This window comes from Ambystoma mexicanum, chromosome 3q (genome assembly GCF_040938575.1).
Source record: "Ambystoma mexicanum isolate Mex_15411 chromosome 3q, UKY_AmexF1_1, whole genome shotgun sequence".
Classification (NCBI taxonomy): Eukaryota; Metazoa; Chordata; class Amphibia; order Caudata; family Ambystomatidae; genus Ambystoma; species Ambystoma mexicanum.
The window spans coordinates 234,132,992-234,156,192 of NC_090926.1; the positions used below are offsets into that span (position 1 = coordinate 234,132,992).

At 49.8% G+C, this 23,201-nt stretch overlaps 1 protein-coding gene across 5 annotated transcripts in view; it reads right to left on the bottom strand.

Moving 5' to 3' along the window:
* Positions 1-23,201, bottom strand: part of EIF4B (eukaryotic translation initiation factor 4B) — a 968,554-nt gene that overhangs the window by 562,123 nt on the left and 383,230 nt on the right. For all 5 annotated transcript variants that reach the window (XM_069653628.1, XM_069653629.1, XM_069653624.1 and 2 more), the window contains exon 6: positions 11,348-11,488. In XM_069653628.1, the coding sequence (XP_069509729.1) occupies positions 11,348-11,488 (141 nt within the window). The remainder of the gene's footprint in view (positions 1-11,347; positions 11,489-23,201) is intronic.

A 23,201-nucleotide genomic window follows, 5' to 3' on the forward strand; every position in this document is an offset into this window, starting at 1 on the left:
AATAGTATCCACTGCCACAAGCCAAAATCAGGGGGACGGAGACGTGCCCCCTCGACTAACAGACCCCGGGGCAATCGAATTGCCCCGGCTAGTACGTCCACAATATGATGGTTTGTACTGGTTCTGTTCAGAATTTGAGACTAGTAAAGTCAATGGTGAATTTACATGCCCTGTGAGACAGTAGTCAGTCCCAGGGTATGGAGTCTATATTGGGGGGTCACTATGACACCCCTGTGTTACTGCACTGAGGGTGCTGTGTAACATCACAAAAACACATGAAGCCCTATGGAGTAAAAGACCCCACAGCCCAATAAACACATCTAGAGTCAAAGAAACCCACTCAAATCATGCCCAAGAGTGAGGGTAAAAGTCTCACTCTTGGCAGGAGAAAAAAATAAACCCCAAAAATCCAGCAAAGCTGCTGGGGGACTCACTAGGTTAGGAAATTCAGCTTAAACACAGAATTCTCCCTGACAGTCTGTGTCCGCCAGCCTCTGGGGGTCCAGAGCTGGTGGAGGAGTGATGGGCGCCGTGGGTTATGTAGTGTAGTCCAGAGCCGTTAGCTACTGCGGAGGCTGGTGTGGAACCGCCTGTACTGTGGGAGGGAGGGAAGCTGGAATCGGAGGAGCCGGCTGGGAGAGCGGCTTCTGTGCTGGGGCTTGCGGTACCAGAGCCATCGGAGGAATGACTATGGGTGCCAGTGGGGTGATCTGAGGGAGCATGTCCCTGATGGCATTCCGGAGGATGGGAACCTTTTGAAGAACCTGTCTTAGGAGGATGTAGAGGCGGCAGGCGCTATTGACAGAGTGGGCAAGGGCAGCTGGGGCCGGGGCACACTCTGCTTGGGGTGCAGGGGAAACCTGCCCTGCGCTGCTGATGGATAAAGCTGTAGGCCAAACACCTGGTTGGCACCAGTCCCACCTTGTGACTCTTTCCTCCACCCGCTCTGCAATAGGGCCAGCTTGTCTGGCGCGGCTGCCATTTTGTCGAGCTGCGTGCCAAAGTCGTGGTGCCAGGCTCACTGGAACCAGCCTCATCCAAGACGCTTGGTGTTGGAACGAAAAGCCTATCACGCACCTCAAGCTGTGAACTGGAAGGCGTATTGCCCTGGGCAGAGCTGCCGGTAGTGCTGCGTGATGCGGCCCCTCGGACATGCTGGTACTAGGGTGTTGCCCCTCGGAAGTAACCCCAGTAAAAGAACCTTGCGGTCCCTCAGCAATGACACCGGACGTATCCGGAGACCCCCTCGGCCGTGAGGCCAGTAGCAGGTCTAGCCTCTGAACTTGTGCTGGTGCTTGAACCAGACAGGTTCCTATTGGTCAGGCGCTTCTTTGGGAAGGAGTCGCCCTTACGGGGTGCGATGGTGAATAGAGGCCTTCCCTTCGACCTCAAGCGATGTTTGATGAAGTCCTTTAGGTCCTCCGGAGGTGACCTCTGGAAGAGCTCCATCCAGCTAGCCTGTTCTTCAGTGCCGGTGGAATCAATGCGTTGCACGTGGAGCAACCTCGACAGCTGTGGTCTGGGCCAAGGCAACAGAGGCCAAGGGTATGGGGGTCGGTTGTAGGGGAGAGCCCCTCGCAGGCTGGACACCTGCTGAAGCCCGCTGAAGCCGACATGCACCCGGGAGGAGCGTGGCGTAGGAGGACCAAGTACCTATTGAAAAGAAAAAGACAAAAATAGAATATCCAGGGAAGAGCTCATGGCATTACATGGCCAAAGCCAAACCCAGGAGCGCTGGTGAATTCGGCCCGTTCCTGTCGCATAAAAGTTGACAGAGGAGTGGTGCCAATGGGCAGAGGCAGACGAGCACACGCTCCCAGGGCCACGCCTTGAAATTTAAAGGGTAAGAAGATTCTTTTCTGGTGAAAAAGGTTCCGTCTCCCGTTCCTCGTGAGGGACGCCCATGCATTATGGAGGAAAGGTGACGGGATGTAAGAGTATGGACTCCATAGGACAGCTAAAATACAAAAAATAGAGCTCCAAACGACAGAGCCCATAAGAATGAGTGGAAAAAGGCTCCACTCACTCGGGATTTCAGAAAAAAGTTCCAGAAGTCCAGCACAAACTGATGGGGGTCTCACTAGGAGAGGGGATGAAGCATACACATGATAAATCTCCTCAACACCACCAAGACCAAGCAAAAGGTTCTAGGGTTGACACATCAGAAGAATATGAAAATCTTATCCAACAACGTCGAAACATCCTTGGAACTGGATTTGTCTAACCTTAGCTTAGAGCAGTGTTTTGTTTTGCTTTTGACGCAAAAGTTGATTGTTTGATCATCGGCTTAAACGTTAAAACATCCTGATTGACTATACTTTAAGGCATCAGTGGTAAAGTGGACTGTACAACTGTTGGTTTAGGCCTTGGCGGCAAATTGATCACGCAAAAATGTGTCTAGTGTCCCCTTTCGATTTGGGTCTCTGTTTATTGCGAGTAGCCTTGTGGACGTCACGGACTGTTGACAGCTTGACCCAAATTCTGCCCTTCAAAGCTGGGGGCCAGCTGCAAGGACAATTTAGATTTTTCCTCATGTTTTGCCCTTAGCAGTTGCCTGCTTCTTCCACCTCGACTTCTTGCACTAAATCTGCAGAGTCGCTCAAGGCTTTTTCCGCCTGCAGGGGATAGGCTACCCAGCATTTTGTTTAATGCTTCTTAAGGGTTTTTGGTTTAAAGAGCTTGCAAGCTCGGCACCTCGAGTCATCGTGGTCCCTTAGAAGACAGTTATTGAATACAGAGTGCGTATTCTTGCCAAGGGAACTTTTTGCATGTCGGGCAGAATTTCAAATTATCAGGTTACTCACCGTCCCGTCCCCTTTCCTCCATACTTGTGTGAGATTCCCAAGCACTCCTTACAGGAACTAAGGGTGGATGGAAAAACCCCTTACTGAAACAGGTTCTTCAGCACAGCCTGACCAAACTGAGCGTCAGCTCTTGAGCTCATGTCGAGACAGTAATGTTTACAGAAAGCAGATGGGGAGGCCCAAGTAGCTGCCCTAGCGATGGACTCCCAGGGACATATTTATGAAAAGCAACCGCGGCTGCCTTGCCCCGCACCAGGTCTGCATGATACCCTTAGGAGGTTTCAGCCCTTGGACAGTGAAAGACTGTGATGCAGGCGGCGATCCACCTAGAAAAAGTGGCTTGCCCTGAGGGTTACTGAAGGTCACAAAAAGTTGAGAACTCCTAAGCTCGGAAGTCCTGTCCAGGTAGAACTTAAGAGCTCTTCGGACATCAAGACAGTGTAGAACCCTTTCCGCCTCTGAGGCAGGGTTCGGAAAAAAGACCGGAAGGGAGATCGACTGATTTAGATGGAATTCGGTCACCACCTTCGGTAGAAAAGCCGGGTTTGTCCGAAGGACTACCTTGTCCTTGTGAAAGACCAAGAAAGGATGCTCCATCGACGATGCCTGGAGCTCACTAACTCTCCTTGCTGACGTAACGGCGACCAGAAAGGACACTTTCCAAGACAAGTACTTGAGGTCTACCATAGCCATTGGTTCAAAGGGTTTATGGCACAGCGCCGTCAGGACTACATTTAGGTCCCCTGGCGGGTGCGGATTACAAACCGGAGGGTAGAGGCGTGGCAAGCCAGCAAAATGCCTCTTCACCACTGGGTTAAAGAATAAGAATACGTCTGTAGAAAGGTAAGCGGAAACCGCTGAGAGATGAGTCCTGCATGACAGGACATGAACCCCTGACTCTGCTAGGGAGGACACGAAGGACAACACCGTGTCAATCGTGGCCACCCTCGGATCAAACTTCTTCTCCAAATACCAAAGACAGAACCTGAGCCATTTACTCTTGTATTGAGATCTGGTCGAGGGTTTCCTGGCTGCCTGGATAATGTGCATGTTATCCGCAGACAAACTCAGATGCTCTAAAGACTTGAACTCAGGCACCATGCCGCCAAGCTGAGCGATTGTGGGGAGGGGGTGCCACATCTGTTCCCCTTGGCGAAGAAGATCGGGAGTTACTGGTAAACTGATCGGCAGATATACCGACAGGTGTTGAAGTTCTGAGAACCAAAACCTGGCCGGCCACCACGGGGCTATGAGTAGAAGGGAACAGTTTGCCGAGTTCTTCAACTTCCAAATTGCACGGTGAACTAGAGGCAGAGGCGGGAAGGCGTAAGCTTTCATGTTGTGCCATGGAATCTCGAGAGCATCCCCCAGAGAGGAGGCTCCCAGCCCCCCTCTGGAGGCATACTGAGGAAGCTTCTTGTTCGCCACCGTAGCGAAGAGGTCCACCTCCGGTGTGCCCCAGCGCGAGAAAATCCATGAGAGGACCTCCGCCTTCAATTCCCACTCATAGCGGACCACTGTCCGCTGGCTGAAGGCATCCGCTGTGACATTCAGCTGGCCCGGGATGTGCACTGCAAGCAGCCAGACACCATGAAGCACGGCCCACTCCCAAATCTGATGGACAGGTCCATGGGGGGGAGGGGGAGACTTTGTTCCCCCTTGCTTGTTTATATGTAATACATTGACACCACATTGTCCGTTCTTATGCGGGCCACCTTGTTGACAATGAGCGGTCTGAATGCCCTGAGCGCTAGGAAGATCGCCAGAAGCTCTAAATGATTTATGTGCAGGAGCTTGTCCTGAGGCGACCAGAGGTCAGAAACCTGAAGATCTAACGTCGCACCCCACCCTAGAAGGGAGGAGTCTGTTGCGATCGTCACCATGGGGACCGGGTCCTGAAACCCGCGCACCCAGACAGATTGCTGAGAGATGACCACCAATCCAGGTCCACTCATGGAATCTGGAATCATTATCCGCATGGAATCCGGATCCACTGCCTGATGGCATAAACTCCGAAGAGCCATCTGGGTCCGTCTCATTTTGAGACGAGCAAGAGGAAGAGCCAGTACACACGAGGCCATGAGACCCAGAAGCCTCTGGAACCACCAGGCCGACATGCTTTCCGACTGCGCAAACATCTGACACGTGGCTAACAGATGCGCCATTCTGTCCTCGGTCAGATACACTCTGCAGTAGATTGTGTTCCAACAAAAACCCAGGAAGATCAGGTCCTGTGAGACCGTCATGGAGGATTTCCACCAGTTAAATCGACAGCCCAAGATAGAACACAAGCTGAAGGAGAGACTGGAGAGGTTGCCCACTGCTGCCAGCGGACAAGGGCTGCGTAAGAGCCAGTCGTCCAAATAAGGATACACATGGATACTCTGGAGACGAAGATAGGCCGCAATCACCGACATCTTCAGGAAGACACGCGATGCCGAGCTGAGGCCAAAAGGAAGCACCCGAAACTGGAACTGCTCCTCTCCCAAAGAGAAGCGGAGATATCTCCTGTGTGGATTCCAAATCAGGATATGCATATAGGCATCCTGAAGATCCACAACGCTGAGCCAATCGCCCATCTGTAAGGAGGAGCGTATCTGGCTGGGCGTGATCATCTTGAATTTCTCTTGGGGGTAAGAAAAGATTGAACTGGGAAAGGTCTAGGATGGTGCACAGGCCAGCCTGGTTGGGTTTGGGCACCGTAAACAGCCGGGAGTAGAAGCCCTCCCCTCGCTCCCCAAGGGGAACGGGTTCCACAGCTCGGAGGTCCAGAAGTTTCTGAACTTCGGCCTTGAGAGGGTGAGCCCGACAGCTGAAAAGGAGGGTTGAGGGGTGGGGTAGGGGGTAAAGGTAAGCGGAAGCCCGCTCGAGCGATTGACAAGACCCATCTGTCTTCTGTGATGGTCTGCCACGCATCCCAATGAGACGCAATGCGTCCTCCCACCGGGGTCCCGTGCGAGCGCTGAAAACCCTAATTTGGCAAGTTTATCGGTGGTGGTGCCACCTGAACCTGATGAAGCTGAGGAGCGGGAGAAAAACTGCATGCGTTGTTGTCTACGGCGGTTATTCCCCCGCAGGAGTATCCACTCTGCGAGATTTGCAGTCGAGGAAGCCCCTAAAACTAGAGTAGGGTCGACTTTGCGACAACGGTCTCTGGGATTTGAAAGGAGTCTTGACCATAACAGACAATGATTTAGCCGTCTGAGTGCTATCCTTGGTCTTGGTGAGCTCTACATCAGTAGTAGAATGAAAAAGCTCCTTACCATCGAATGGAAGGTCCAACACCTTGTCTTGCACTTCCTTAGAAAATTTAGTGGCATGCAGCCGCGCCTGCCATGAGGTATCGACCCAAAGCATCAGGCCCCGAGCTGAGGTGTCTACGTGGTGAGCCGCAGCCTCCAGGAGATCCTGGGCCAAGACCCTGGCATCAGAAAGGCCTCCTTTGAAGTCTTCCAACTTCTCGACCGGGGTGTGCTCCTCAAACGCCGACAGACCTTTCCACATCTGCATGTTAGCCCCCGCCAATATCAACTCAGCGTTGGCTTGCCTCAGCAAAGGCTGAGTTGGCAAAGATTTTCCTCCCTAGGGAGTCCAGGAGCTTTTCCTCCTTTCCCAAGACCTGAGTAGCCGTCGTGGAAGAGGATGCTGCAGGTCTGCATTGCAACGTAGCCGCAGCCACCACTGTGGAGGAGGGAGGCGGACAAGACGACAGGGCCACCTCTTCCGAAGAATTCAGCCTGTACCTCGCGTCAATCTTCTTATTGACAAAAAGTCCTGAGTGTGGCTTTTCTCAGACTCTTCAGCCAGAACGTCCTTCTGCAGGAACAGGCCGGCACGCTCCAAGGGAGACACGGTGAACGTCCTAGAAAGCACACCCTCGTGCGGAGCGGGTCCCTCGGGCACCGGAACATCTAAGAAACTCATCATGTCCAGTACCCGGTCTTGAAAGGCTCTGATAGAGTGGGGAAGGTCCTCGTTGTCCTGATCGCCTTGAGTGTCATCCGACAGGTCAGGATCCTGCTGAGCCGTGTCAGGCACTGCCTTGTCCACTGGGGACAATGGAGGCACAGGCGGAAGAGCTGGGGGAGGCACCACAGGCAAAGGAGGCGCCGGCGGAACCACCGGAGGAACAGGTGGAGGCACAGGTGGACATATCTCCTTGAAAAGCCCTTTGAAATATTCCCTCATAGGGTCGGTGGGCATAAGCGTTTGAAAAGTACCGAAAAAAGCGTCCTCAGGAGACTGCTTTGGAACCTGAGGCGGCCTCTCATGAGGTGGACAAATCCAGGGACGTAACTGGGAAGGGTGCCACACCGGCCCCTCCACATAAATCAAAGGAGCCGCCCCCGCGGGCAACTAAACATTGTGCGGAAGAGGCATCCGGGCGTTCCAATCATAAACCGGCCCGTAAGGATGCGCACAAGGGACCTTAGGTTCACCTAAGGGACTGCGCCCTACACCAGAGGCAGATGGCGTAGTTGTAGCGGGTAGCACCTAAAATGGCCGCCGTGGTCGTGGCGGGAACGGGCACCATTTTGTCCTCATCTGAGGGGAACTGCGGCATGTGAGGAAGTGAGGCAGGGGTCCTCGTTGATGGATCAGGGGTCTTAATCTTAGCCTTAACATAAGGAACCTCGGCCGAGCTGGTACTATGGGGCCTGGAATGTTTTTGTGACATACCAACCATCAAATTAGCCTTTGAAGGAAGGACCTCGGCACTGCCGGTAAAAGAAGAACTTTGCTTCTTTGCCCCCTCAACAGATCTGTTATCAGCACAAGAGCGGGAACAGTGAGCAACCGCTTTCACTGACAAAGCCTTGTCCGGCCTCTCAGAACTGTTGGTAGCTTTAGCCTCTGAACGAGGGACCTCGGACAGAGGCCCGGTAACAGCCTCATCTGCACGGGCCTCGAACATCCGTTCGGTAACAACCAGCCCAGCCAAGGCCTCGGGCGCACCGCGGTCTTGTTTTTGAGGGAAGCCTACAGGCCTCAGAGCGAGCTCCGGTACCCCACGATTCAGTAGAACTGGGTCTACAAACAGCCCCCACAGGAGGGACCTCGGAGCGTACTCCGGTGTTCACAGGCACCTTAGGGAGACCCTCAGAGAAAACTCCGGTAGAATTATTAGGCCCAACGGGCACCTCAGGGCGAACCCCGGTGACAGAGCGATCAACGCCCCTCCCGGACCGAGAGGAACCCAGAAAGGTATCCCCGGGCCGGGGTGCTCTGAAAAGTAAAGAACTTACTGGGCGTTTCTTCTTCTCGTCGATGAATGCCTGAAAATGCAAAGGAGGAGTTTGTCAGAACACCTCCTCCCACCGCTCCAACCGACGTTGAAGTGCCCGCTTGAAAGGGAGTCACAGTAAAAACAGGAGTCCCAGCGGTGTTCCGGACCCAAACACTCTAGAGGATGGGGGATCCGCCCTCGCGAAGCGACGTTGACACGAACAATCTGGAAAGTCTAATTTGAAAGACAGACTAGTAAACGAACGTTAGCGAGAGCCAGAGAGGAAAAAAGGGAAGAAAATCTTCCGAGGATGCAAGTGCATCCGGCCCTGATCGCGCAGGGAAAAGGACTGATGGGCGATGTGGATGCTTTTTACAAAGTGCTCCGGTCCCGTCCCACAGGACGGAGAGATGTCCCACAAGTATGGAGGAAAGGGGACGGGACGTAGGACTATGGGGTATTCTCCATGAAGTGGCAAGAAGACTAGCAAGCTTATTAGCGTAAATGTCTGAGATTAAAGGCAATCCCCGCAAATAAAGTGCTTCAGTGGGTAACGTTATTGACCACCCCCACTGTCCATACTGTAGCGTCCTTAGACATCATGCCAAAAGGCACACCACATCAATGTCGACAGCTGCCGCTCACGCTGAACGTCTTGAAGTCAGTAAATATAAGCTTTGACCTCGACAGAGCTGTTCAGAATAACCAAAGCTCCATGTTTTGACTACAACCTTAATGGCAGAAAAAAGAAATCTGAGGATGTCAACACACGAAGGATCATGGGTACCCCACACAGGGTAGCGATAATGTTCCAGGTATGTCCCCTGTTGACAACCATTTTTTGAATTTGAATGAGGCATGCAATCCTCTGCACAAACAACTAGATGGCAGACTGCAAAGCATGTGTATGTAAGCAGAAGCCCCAGAAGTTACTTTATTGAAGGCTATATTTTTCAGTATATCAGTACTGTATTTTCTGGAATTGTGCGTGGACTAATTGTACCTATGTCTATCTACTACTCCTCAATTTGATTTGAGTAATTTCTTGCACGCACCAGGCAGATAACTGCATTTGGGCGCAGATGTTAACTAAAGGATTGGATATACCACTGTGGAAGGCTATAATCGCCCTAAAATTGCCCTAAAAAGCTTAGGTTCATTTAAATAGGAAGGTGTTCAGTTCTTTTCTGAACCTTGACAATGTGGTACATGAACTTATGCCATGGAGCAGCTGGTTCCACAACTTAGGACCAAACACAGAACCTCCTGTCACCTTTGAAGGTGCGTTTAGTCCTAGGGACATGAATCAGGAGTTTGTCTCCTGATCAGAGGTCTCTGGGTGGATAGTACTGGTGGATTCTTGTATTCAAGTATCTGGGTGCAAGTTCATGATGGCACTTGTACACCAGACATGCCACCTTAAATTTGATACGATCCTCCACCAGCCGCCAGTGGAATGCTTTCCTGGCTGTGGACTGCCACATTCTGGGCCCTCTGTAGTCTTGACATTTGTTTCCCAGGGATCCCGGTCATAAGGTGGGAATTTACCAAAGCTCCCACAACCACAGCATGATCTTGAGGTATTAAAAAGGGGAGTACATTCCTAAGCAGACGCAGGGAATACTATACTGCTTTCACTTTTGCCCCTACCTGGTCTTCACTGGCCAGATTTTCTTGCCAGATACAACCAAGATTTTTCACTCTTTGAGAACGGGATGCTCACACCCAGGATCTGTGGAGTTATATTTATATCTTCCTCTCCATTTTTCTTCTCCGATCTAAATATTACTTCTGTTTTGCCTACATTAAGCTGTAGTTGGTTGCAGGGCATCCATTTTTTTCTATATCTTGCATACACTGGTCTATCATCTCAAATGCCTCGGGCAGATCGTCTCCAAATAAATCTGTGTATCGTCAGCATACGAGTGAAATCGTAAACCGTGTTTCCTCAAGATGTCAGAGATGAAAGCGAAGACCCCTGGGGTACTCCGCACCTCAGTTGTAATTAGCTCTGAGAGGAATGCTCCCAGTATCACCCGATGGGTTCTGTCCTGTAGGAAGGAGTCAAACCAGTCCACCACTACTTTCGCTGCTCTGCCGAAATTTCCGATCCGTTGAAGTATGATCTTGTGGTTAATTGTACCAAATGCAGGAGACAGGTCGAGCATCAACAGTATCGTATTGCTTCCCCTGTCTGCAGCTTCCAGTAAATCATCCTGGACTGCTAATAGGGCTCAACGAGTCAATGAGTTAAGCCTGGTTGCTCTGACCACATTAAACTAAGAAGTTTGGCTTCCCTTTCTTTTCAGGCGTTTTAGGCTCTGCCCTAGGGTTAGTGATTGTAACACCTTCAACAGAGGGTGGTACAAAAACTGCTCAACAGTCTGCATCTTTTGTACATTACAACCTGCCAGGCATCGAAACCCTAAGCAAATTATGGGTCACTTTTCTCAAAGGCCAACATTTCAAAGCTTTATCTTTCGCCATGACCAAACCAACAGCGTTAAAAGAAAAGTAATATTAACATGGCATTTACTCAAGGGATCATTGCGTAACTAGACATCAAATACATTTAGTTACTGAAATGGTCCATGTGACATTTAAAAATCTACAAGTGGACGCCTTCCTGACCAATGACTAGATGGAGACTTGTGCACAGCAACTAGATCCAAACAGATTCACACTGAGAAAGTTATAATTCATTGTGTTACTGTAATGTTTTACTGCAAATCAATCACTGCTGAAATCCAAAGCATATATGAAGTCATTCACCAAATATCTCCTTCCACTTTAACTTGCATATACACGGACATGAAAGCCAAAACAAGTGCAATGCCGAAAATAGATCTGTAGATGACTTTAGGGCAGAAAGGTTATTTAGAATTAAACTATAATTAGGATAACATTCATTACTTTAAGATGTTTGCCCTATATTTGATATTAGGACAATACTGTCCAAAAAACATTTGCAACAATTGCACAGATCAGAATGCAGCAAGCCCGGTTCTGGAAATCGTCTCCACGCATTGCTGATCCGGGTTGGGTGCTCATAATCCTACTAGATTCATGCTCAAATATTAATTTCTCACTCCTCTAACAATTTCATCTAAAAATAACACGGTGCACTGCAAGTTCTTACAATTGCTGAAATAAAACTGCTATAAAAGTTAATTCAGTTTCAAAATAGGCAGTCTTGTCTCATTTGTAAGGAGTGCGACTGCAGCTGGGAACACAATAGCTCAACCTGTGAACTTTTGATCTCTGCATTCAATTTTCTAGAGCCTATATTAGCTGAAGCCCGTTTCCCATAACTCACTGTCTCCGAAGTTGTCATCACTTCTTCGGGGAGGCTCATCGCCAGTATCTGAGGTAGGTCGTGCCCTCCAATCTGAGGAGTCTGTCTTGTCAGAGTCGCGGTTTCGGTCACGGTCTCTGCCCCCAAAAGAGCCATCCCGATCTGCAAAAGAGAACATTAAAATCAAGAAAAAAACGATTTTGTGAGACCAGATGTGGATACAGACAAGTAGGAAAAATCAGGAAGGGGGTTCCCTACAATAGACTGAGAACAAAGGTAAAACATATGAACAAAAGTTTAAAAACATACAAGCCGACACCCACTGTCCCACCCCTCCAACCTGCCTCTTAATTTCTCCACCTCACACCAATACCCACCAGCAAGTCATCCAATTCCTCTCTACCTTCAAGACCCCTAGCACTTTTGCTTGTCTCAAGGACTTTTTAATTTCTTACCTGGAGAGAAGGAGACCTTTTTCCCCCCACTCTCTGGTATTTTAAATGTGATTTGAACTCTGATTCGTTTGACTGAAACCTGACAAACTTCATAGGCATCATCTTTACATTCTGTCCCACAGCACCGTCAGTGTAGTGACACAGAAAGTCTTAGATTTCCCAAATGTTTAAATGCCTTCTCTTGGTGAAACTACAGTTTCCAAGTGAAGTGAAATGGACTTTACTTTCGTTTTGTAACTTTCTAGACTCCACACACGACATGCATTACTTACCGTAACAGCATTACTGATGATTGCATCTGCTTAGATTCGCATGTTGTGCATATGGTCCGACATCCAGTGGTAACCGCAGAGTATTGCATCTCGTCTTTCGGGGACCGAAAAGGGATGTCTGCATAGGCGTGTCTAACACTATCCCTATTGTGACGTGTGTAGTACCCAAAATCCCTCATGCGCCGAGGTCCCTCCGATTGTATTTTTTCTGCCATGAGGGAGCCCAAGGCTATAGTGAGGGAGTACATGAAGAGAAGTAGCAAGAAGTCTGTTCCTTCCACCCCGAGCGGGGAGGCAGGGGGGTGCGCATGTGAATCTAAGCAGATACAATCATCAGAAATGATATTACAGTAAGTAATGCATGTCTTCTGATGCTTGTTAATCTGCTTAGAATCACATGCTGTGCATAGACTAGCGAGCAGTACCCAGAGTTGGAGGTGGGTTATGAGAAGGAACAGTAGAGAAAAGATGTCTTAGTAATGCTTGTCCCACTTGAGAATCAGACCTAGAATGTGTACAGAACTCCAGGTTGCCGCTTTGCAAATTGACTCAAGAGGAACATTTGCAATGAATGCTATGGATGCCCCAGTGCCTCGAGTAGAATGTGCTCTAGGCTTGAAGGGCAATTCTCTCTTCGCAAGAGAGAAACAGTGTAACATGGTGTGATGCATTGGACAATCCACCTTGAGATCGCTGATTTAGAGACAGGATCCCCCTTATCTACCAGCTGCCACTGAAACAAAGAATTGTTTAGTCTTCCTTAGTGGTTTAGTTCTTGCCAGGTAAAACAGGACTGCCCTGCGCACGTCTATTGTGTGAAGGCTTCATTCGGCCAGGTTAGTAGGGTTCTGGAAGAAAGTGGGTAGTTCGATTGACTGGTTCACATGGAACTTCGAAAAAAATGTAGGCGCAAACCTGGGATCTGTGCGCAGAACTACCCTATCTTTGTGGACTGTAACAAAGATGTCTAAAACAGAAAGAGTCTGTAGTTCGCTAACCCTTCTGATAGAAGTGATAGCCACTAGGAAGGCTGTTTTATAAGTCAGGTCTTTCAGACTTGTTTTATGCATAGGGTCGAAGGGAGCACCCATGAGCCTGGTTAAAACCACATTCAGATCCCATCTAGGGGCTGGGTGAGATGGGAGGATAAATCCTCTTAACCCCTTCCATAAAGGCTTTAATCACCGGTATCTTCCACCATGATACCTTTTGCTGTGATGTGGTGTAGGCTGACAGAGCAGCCAGATGAACCTTTAGGGCATTCAAGACTAACCCAGAGTCCAACAGGTGGGTTAGATATAACACAATGTGAGAGGGTGAGCAATCGATAGAATTGACGCCCTTGGAATTGCACCAGATGGCAAAACGTTTCCACTTGCTAGCATAGCAATAACGTGTATTAGGTTTCTTCGCTTCCCTGAGTATGTCCATGCACCTCTGAGGGAGTTGCAGGTGTCCAAACTCTATGATCTCAGGAGCCAGGCTGCCAAGTTCAGGGTTTGCGGGCACAGGTTTAGGGTTCCCCCCCCCCCCCCCCCCCATGAGACATGTTGTACGGGCAGGGCAGCTTGACTGGTGGGAGGGACATTTCCATCAGGTGAGCGAACCAGGGTTGGCGGGCCCACTAGTATCATGGTAACTGGTTCCTGGTGCATCTTGTGCAGCATCTTGTTGAGTCGGGGGGGGGGAGGGGGGGAGCGTAGACAAATTTCCCCGACCAAGTTATCCAGAGACCGTTCCCCTTGGACCGGTTCTGGGGGTACCTGGAGGTGTAGTCTTGGCATTGGGCGTTCTCCTGAGTAGCGAACAAGTCCATCTCTGGGTACCCCCATTCATGCGAAGACGCTGGATACAATATCTTCGTGCAGTCGACATTTGTATTCTTCTGGCAGAGGAAATCACTGCTCAGTACATCTGCTAGAAGATTGAGTTCCCCTGGAACATGTTGGGATATCAGGAACATCTTGTGTTTGAGAGCCCATATCCAAATGTTTTGGGACAGCTTGGATAGCCCTGGAGAGTGAGTGCCCCCTGTTTGTTCAGGTAATACATTGCTGTAGTGCTGTTGGTTAATATCAGCACCGTCTTCCCTTGCAGTTGTACCTGAAAGGCTTTCGAAGCTTTGAACACTGCTAATAGCTCCATTAAGTTTACATGATTGGATGCTACTTGAGGGGACCACACTCCGTGTGCTGTCTGCTGAAGGTGAGCCCCCCCCCACCCCGTGAGAGATGCGTCTGTCGTGAGAGTGGCTTCCACTGCAGGGGTGGTGAAGGTTTTCCCCTTCAGGAGGTTTTCCCTCGACCACCACTGCAGACACAGAACGAGGGCTGGCGAGACATCTACCAGATCTTCCCATTGTCCACTGGCCTGACACCACTGGCTGTTGAGCCACTCTTGCATGGGACGCATGCGCAGCCGCACGTGGGGAACCAAGTATATACATGACGCCATCATCCCTAGCAACCGCATGGCTTTGCGTACCGTCACCTCTCGACTGGCTACATATTGAGGAATCAGAGAGCATGTTCTGAACCCTCTCGCTGGAGGGGGAAGACAAGACAGTCTTCCGTCCAAATTAGTGCCCCCCAGAAATTGTTTTACTTGGCTGGGGACTAGGCTGGACTTCTTTTTGTTGATTGAAAAGCCCAGGCTGAAGAGGAGATCTACTGTTTTTTGGGTGTTCGAAAAACAAGCGTTGAACGAGTCCCCCGTAATGAGCCAGTCGTCGAGGTAAGGGTAAACTGGGACTGATAGTCTGCGCAGGTGTGCTGCTGCCACTGCCAGGACTTTGGTAAACACCCTTGGCGCCGAGGCGATGCCGAAGGGGAGTACTTTGAACTGGTAGGTTTTGTCCTGGTCATGAACCTTGGGTATTTTCTGTTGGCTGGCAACATTGAAATATGAAAGTATGCATCTTTCATATCCAACGTTGCCATGAAGTCCCTCCGTTTCAGCAAAGGGATCACTTCTTGTAGTGTTACCATGCAAAACTTCTGGGGTTTTATGAACTTGTTTGCTGGGCGCAGATCTAGAATAGGACGCATGCCGAGATCCTTTTCGGTACAAGGAAGTACACTGAATAAATACCCTCATTTACCTGAAGAATAGGGACGGCTTCTATGGCGCAATTTCCCAGCAGTGCTTCCACCTCTTGAGTCAGGATGTTTAGATGGTCTGGTGAAAGGCGCTGTGAGCGCGGCGGTCTGAACTGTGGATGTCGGGAGAATATCACGCAATAACCGTGGGCGACCGTCTTTAAGACCCACTGGTCGGAAGTTATCCCCTCCCATGCCTTGAGGAAAGATGTTAATCGCCCCCGACCGGGGAAGCATGGGAAGGGACCTGGACTTGGTGGTCATTTCTGACCCGAGGCTGTGGCTCCTCTGGGATTGGGGCCTCTGCCTCTACCTTTGCCGCGTTTCTGACCCCTTGAGGGATAGTAAGAGGGGCTTCCAAATGTTTGGTTATTGTTGAAGCTGCCCGTGCCATAGTAGTTTTGACCGGCACAAGCTTGCCCTCGAAAGAACCGCCGAGAGTTATTACCCCTCTGGAAGAGGGTTTTTGTGTAATTTGTTGCAGAGACTAAAGTCTCATGCTGCTTCTTGGCTGTCTCCAAAGCTTCATCAACTGCTTTCCCAAAGAGGTTTGACTCTTCGATGGGCATATTAATGAGGGAGGCCGGAGTTTCAGGTCTAAAACCCGATGTACGCAGCCATGCGTGTCTTTTCAGAAGAGTCCCTTGTGCAAGGGATCTGCCAGATGTTTCTGCAGTATTCACGATGTTTTTAACCACATTCTGGTTAACCAGTTTTCCTTCCGCAACAATGGCGAGAATCTTGGTCCTGGCTGGTCCCGGGACCTCCTGAGGGCCTTCTTGGAGTAGGTTCCATTGGGCATCGGCATAGCTTGCTAATAGCGCAGTGTTATTAGCAACCCGAATGGTATATGCAGCTGCTGACGTGACATGTTTGCCTAGGGCATACAATCTTTTAGACTCCTTGTCCGGCGGCGATTCTCCAGTGGCAAGGGGTACCCCTGCCCTCTTACGAGTAGTGGTCACCACCAGTGAATCCGGGATGGCATGCCCCTTGATATATAGAGGGTCAGAAGGAGAAGGCCGAAATAATGAGTTTCGGGTTCCCGGCCCTTGTCTGGGCAGGTGTGACTAAAGATGGAGCTATCCGCCTCTTAACAGAGTTAAGGAGGGGAATGGATTGACTTGCCGGAGGTTTTTCCTTAATGTCCTCCACAAAATCCTGCTCAGGCAAAGCCTCTTGAGTGACAATTATGAAGAATTCTGCTGCTTTTTCAACATGGAGTTGAAAGCCACTTGGTCATCCACAGCGGAGGCCTGGCAAGCAGGGGAGGACTGAGGAGAATCTAGGCACAATATATCAGAGTCCTGATCTTGTTGGGTCCAAGGGTTTTCACCTTCCTGCTGGATTTCCTCCCAGTTGTCAGTCGTATCCTGTTGATCCTCATAGTTTGAGAAAGGCTGTTTCCTCTTCTTCATTATAGATGGCTCCATATGGATCATGTCCTGTTGGAAAACCTGAGACTGATCGACTTGAATTTATGGGTTAAGGTCTACCCAAGCCCTTTGAGGGCGGATGATCAGAAGAACTGATAATCCGCTCCAGCCGAACCATACAACCCTCGAAATTTTCTGTAGTCCTTTTAGAGGACCCAAACGGGCCTACACGAAGAGAAGTGACGTTCTCCGCGCTGTGGCGTCGACGGGAACGTCCAAGGGTGTCTGAGAGATGTTCTTGACCATCTACGTACGCCTCATTGGAAATCCCATCCGCCGAAAACCTTTCCGCGGATTGACCCATAACCTTAGGCGGAACCGGGATCAGGCCCCACCGCCGCTGCGATTCTTCCGATGCTTCGTTGGATATTAACCGAATCGGCGTGAGACAAAAGCTTCGATGTGTCGGCAGTAGAAATACCGTCCGCGCCACCAGGAGGCTTAGCGGTCGGGTTTCCGGGTAGAGACCTAGCCATAGTTTTTGGGCCAACCGAGGCCTTGGCAATAGTCGAAACGTCGGGTTCCCGACTTTTGACGCATGTAGGTTTTGGAGTAGCGCCCTTGATTAGTTTTGATTACCCAGTCGCAATACGCTGCTGCGGATGCGGGAAGGCTTTGGATCAGAGCGATCCGGCGAAGACTTTGGCGGCCCCGTTGGCGCTTCCGCCTTTTTCGATGAAGGCGTCAAAATTGGCATAGGGGTTGTGTGCTTAGTGTGATGCGCTTGTACGCCCCCGTCACCGGGTGTGGTCCCTGTAGCAAGACCAGTCGAGCCTGGAAGGGTTGGGGACGGGCGTGGCGGCTCTAGAAGTGTCCGCCTCAAGGTCTACAACATCCGCGTTGGACGTTTGGTCATCCGAAGTACACCCGTCACTTTTGGCTGGTGTGGCGGTGGGGAAGGGGGGCTCCATGCGTGACATACTGTACGCGGCCCACAGCTTTACACGACGCTCCTTAAGGGTCTTAGGCAGAATGGATTTGCACGCCGCACACCACTGCTCATCGTGCTCTAGGGGGAAGACAGGCGTTACACGCCCCGTGTTCGTCCTTACAAGGATATCTGACCCTACACTTAGGACAAAATCTAAAAAGAGTCCTTTCCATAGCAAAAGGGAAGGATGACCAGACTGAAAGGGAAAAAGAGGGGAAAGGAGGAAAGACACAATATGGCCACCCCGACCCCACTCTCACTACTGTATAGGTCGGCGAGAGGGCCCGACCACATGGACAATCTGGCCGCCCGATCTTAGGTGCTGAAATCCACAGCCGTAGGCGATTCCCTGTAGTCTTCGTCAAATATGTAGTTATTGGCGAAGTGACTTAACAGGGAATAAACCGACAATTCGGTAAAGATGAACAATGTCTCTAGTAAGAGCTCCGCTATGGGGTGACCAGTTATCTGGGTGGAAAAAACTATCTGAGGGACCTCAGCGCGTGAGGGATTTTGGGTACTACACACGTCATGATAGGGATAGTGTTACAGACACGGCTATGCCGACGTCCCCCTTCGTTCCCCTAAAGAAGAGATGCAATACTGCGCGGTTACCACTGGATGTCTGATCATATGCACAGCATGTGATTCTAAGCAGATTAACAAGCATCAGAAACAGTTTCATTTGTTTGCAGATTGGTACATACATTTTGAAAGCAAATTATTAAATATAGCATTCATTAGACAGTGTTTCATACATAGGGGGGAGAGAAAAGAAGAGATTTCCATAAGCTTGGTTGGAATTGGTACTGAAAAATTGCATTGGTAATTGGTTGGCTGAGTCATTGGCAGGAGACAATCACGAATGGTGAATGCCTGATCTAGGGACCAAATACTCGCCAAATATGTATCCAACCTTTTCGTATTAAAAACTAAAAATTGGTAGTGTAGAAAAAGACCTGATAGGTCGAAACACGTGTCGGCACCACTTGCTATACCATCAATTGATGAATTCAAAAGAATGGAAGAAATGAACACCAGAAGCTTTGTGGAACTGCATTTGTCATGCGCCGAAAAAGCAATGGAGTAAATCCTAGCATATCAAACAGCACACGCGCCGAAGGAGTGGAAATTATAACAATTCTCGTCAAAAACTGACCCCTCCACCCCAAAACCGCCGCTTAAGCTCTCCCCCGCAAGCAACGCTGACTCAACTCCCCCAAGCCGAACTCAAGCGAGGAACTGCACAAACTGTCCAGCAGCAGACCCTCTGGGTCCACCCTTGACCCTTGCCTCTCTCCTCAAAGAAATCTTCACCACCTGTGCAGGAGAACAGGCCAAGTCCATACTCAATGACTCCTTCACTTCTGGCTCTTTCCCAGACCCCTTCAAAGTATCGCACGTCAAACCCCTTCTGAAATAAGCAGGTCTCAACCTCCTCCAGCCATTCAATTACAGACCCATCTCGAACACCAGATTCCTGGTGAAACTAATTTACCGCTCTGCCTAGTCTAAACTACACCTTTTCGCTGAATTCAATAACCTACTAGACCCAGCTCAGTCTGGCTTCCGGCCTTGCCATGGAACTGAAACCACACTTATCTCTATCTGGGACGACCTCCGTCACTGCAGTCGCTGAAGGACGCACAGCTCTGGCTCTCCTTGATCTCTCAGCTACCTTTGACAACATTAACCATTCAATCCTCCTTGACCGGCTCCAATCCCTTGGAATCAGACTTGGTGCTCAACAGGATTGCTGTCATGATTCCTGCCCCTCATGTCCCCAGCCTTCCAAGATGTCAGGCTGGAGCCAGGCCGCAATGACCTACATGGCCCTCAAGGGCCTCTCCATCCCTCCAAAGACCCACTTGGAGTCAGACTTGGCGCTTGTGGCACCAGACTCTCACTCCCATAGGATAACATTGGGGATTGGACTTGTAGTGCATTGATGGGGACAAGATGGATGCCCCCACATATTTCGGTTCCCAGAACTGCATGTGCAGTCTAGTCTTGAGTGTGGTTCAGCCCAGACACACCTGGGATACCCAGAGACTATTTAAGCCACGCCCAGGATGAGAAACATGCTTTGCGTTTTCTGCACCTGCAGCGTGACTCTCACCGTGTTCGGATCGGTCTCCAGTAGGCCTGCATATTTCTTCTGCGGTCAGCTCCTACAAGAACACCGTTAGGAACAGCCTTACCTTGCGGCGCTTCTGCCCATCATTCATCGCTTCTTCTGTTCTGCGGTCATCTTCGGCGGTGTCATTCCCATCCCGGCACGCCGCTTCTTAAGGAAAAGGGAAAAGAACAGGAAAAAAAGGCATTAGTAAGCATTCTGCAAATCTTCGCTTATTTTTAAAGACTGTACAAGCTTCAAACGCTTACCTGAATCACAGCTGCTCTGGGGGAAACTCTGTCTCCGGAACTTCTCATCAATCTGCAAGAGGGAAAAGACACTCCAGGTTAGCGTGGAAACATCTAGAGGCGCCGCATACCACGCTTACTCACCGCATTTGTTCTTCATAACCGGCATCCACGCTGAAAACGTTGCGGCACCTAAGACACAGAAAAAGAACTCAGTTCAATACAAATACGAAAGGGGTACATCGCGCTCTCACTCACCTTCAGCGCTACTCATCTCAGCAGCATGTCGCCATCCCCGGACGCCGGCCATCATCTAAGGAAGGAAAGGAACGAAGTTAGAGAACTGTTCAAAAGACTCCTTATACCTACCTGTCGGACTCTTGCCAGTGAAGTAACAAGGCAGCAACGAGCCCGCATCAATCAAAGCGCCCCTGCGCTAAGCTCCCCGTGGGGAGCCCGAGAGCCCCAAATGGGAAAGCAGATTCAGGAAGAAAAAACGCGGTTGTGTTGGAAAACGCGGTTTTTCTTTCCGAGTTTCTCAGGCTCCTCCGAGCCGGAGGAGCCTGAAAAACTTGGTAAGAAAAACCGCAGCATTTTCTAACACAATAACGTATTTATGTTTGCGGTCGCTTCAAAAGTGACCACAAACATAAATACAACGTTTTTAAAGCTGCGGTTTTATTTCTAAGTTTTCCGGGCTCCTCCAGCCCGGAAAACTTAGAAAAAAAACCCAGCTAGTGCTTATTTTTTTAAAAAATAAATAGCACTTACCGAGATTCAGCTGCAGCTTTCCTGCTCTGGTCTCTGGTCCCCGTCCACCGCATACAGCACTAATGAAGGGAAAGCCACACAGCCGTAGCTTTTGTTTACTACAGCTGGCTGGCTTTTCCTTCATTAGTGCCACAAAAGCCAGCACAGGAGGGCATCCATTTCACAAAATGGATGCACCCATGTGCTTGTTTTTGCGAATTTTGAGCTTGAATAGCTTTACATAGGAAGTTTTAAAAAAGAGAAAGCTAGTATTTTTTTATGTTGCCTATCTATTTTTTAAATACATTTTTTTACGAGACCATGCCTTTAATATTGCTTGTCCCACCCATGAATCAGACCTAGAATGAGTGTCTAGGCAATAGCGTTTTGTAAAGTTATGTACAGAACTCCATGTTACAGCTTTGCAAATGGATTCTAGGGGAACATTTGCAATGAATGCTTTAGAAGCCCCAGTGCCTCGATTAGAACGTGCTTTAGGCTTCAGGGGCAGTTCTCTTAGCAAGAGAAACAGTGTGATGCATTTGACAATCCCTTTAGCGATTGCAGATTTGGAGACAGGGTCTCCCTCTCTACCTGCTGCCACTGAAACCAAAAACGGATTTGTTTTTCTTAGTGGTCTAGTTCTTTTCATGCAAAACAGGACTGCTTTGCGTACATCCAGTGTGCGCAGGCTTCTTTCTCCCATGTTTGAGGGGTTCTGAAAGAACGTCGGTAGTTCTATGGATTGGTTCACATGGAATTTTGAAATGAATTTAGGCATTGAAAGTCATCTGATAGTCTACTGGTGAAGCCTGGCGGGCCGGAGGAGAATCCAAACATAGGACATCTGTGTCCTGATCGTGAGTAGGGAGCGTATATGGCTGTTTCAACCAGACGAGTGTCCTCCAGTTTTCCATGGCGTCCGCCAGGTCATCCGCAGTGTAGTCCTGTAGGAAGGTAGTATCCTCAATCATTCTTAAAGGTCCTAAATTTCCAGGTAATCTCAAAGTTGACACAGAAGGGGGGGTCCTCTCGAGGTCTCTTGGCGGTAGGGTGCTCTGAAAGCGAGCCAAACCTTTCCAAACGGTCCATGCTCCCTTCGAATTTTTCCCTGGTCCATTTAGACGAACCAGAAGGGTAAATGGGTGGAAAATGTTCATTTTCCTCCCTATGGCGCCGAATGTGTTACTAATAGCGCTAGACAAAGGCTCATGACTGTCTTCAGAGTTCTCGTGAGCACCGGGGTACTATGGAGCATCTTTTGACGTGTCCACGGCACGCTCCTTGCGCTTCGTCGACTCTTTAGGCTTCAGCCCCACTGCCGAATTAATTCTCACGATGCTTTTGGCAATGTTCAGCGAAGCAGGCTGTGCCGTATGACTAGGAGGCCTAGCGGTAGCTTTTTCTCCTACCGGGTCCTTAGGGGGCATCGGAGCGTCAGCTAAGTGCGCTTCACCGTCCAAATGTGTTTTTGAGGTAGCGCCCTTTATGTTCGAAGGCCCAGTCGCAAGACGCTCCTGTGGATGCGGGGGAAGGCTGTTGATCTTAAAGATCAGAGGAATCCATGGAAATCTTCGGTGGTCCAGTCTGTGCTTTTGCCCTTTTCGGCGGAACCGTCGAAACCGGGTTCGGGTTTGTGTGTTTAGTGTGGATTTTTTTTTGCCCCTATTGCTGGATGTTGTCCTCACAGCGTGACTTGCGTCAGGCCTAGAGGGGATGGGCGGGGCGGACCTAGAAGGGTCTGTCGTAAGGTCGATGGCATCCGGTACGGATGCTTGGTCATCACGAGTGCCCCTGTCACTTTCAGCGAGTGCAGCCGTGGGGGAAGAAGATCCAGCCCGCGACATGTCGTAGGCAGCCCGCCGCTTAACGCAGTGCTCAAGTGTTTTAGGTCGAAGGAGTCTACAGGCCGCGCACAGAGCTACGTCGTGGTCTAGGCACAGACAGTTATTGCACTTATCGTGCTCGTCCTTCCACGGGTATCTGACCCTGCAAGATGGGCAAAACCTAAATGGTGTCCCTTACCATAGCCAATGGTAAGGGAGTAGTTTCTTACCTGTAACTCCATTTCTCCAGCGTTGGCATCTTTCATGGATTCACATGTGAATATTACCAGTCGGGCTGGGAAACCTCGCTCACTTTATCTTAGCGTTTTCCTATGGAAAACTTCGACACTTCAGTGTCCCATCAACATCCTTTTTGTGTTATTTAGGCCCCACCAATAGGACGTATGGTAGGCCTGCAGGGGCGGCTGGCGGGTGCATGTGCATCCATAAAAGATACCAACGCTGGAGAAATGGAGTTACAGGTAAGAAACTACTCCCTTGTCCAGCATTGGATCTTTCATGGATTCACATGCTGTGAATAGATTACATAGCAGTGCAAAAAATGCGTGGTGGAGTGTAACAGGCAAACCAATAATGAACCCTTAATCACATACATGAGACAACAACCCATCAAGTGACAAAGTTCAAAATAAACACCCCGAAGCTGCGGGGCTTTCCTCCTTGGAACAGGCGCTGCAGAAACGCATGCCCCACTTGCACATCATCCACATGGCCTGGCAAAG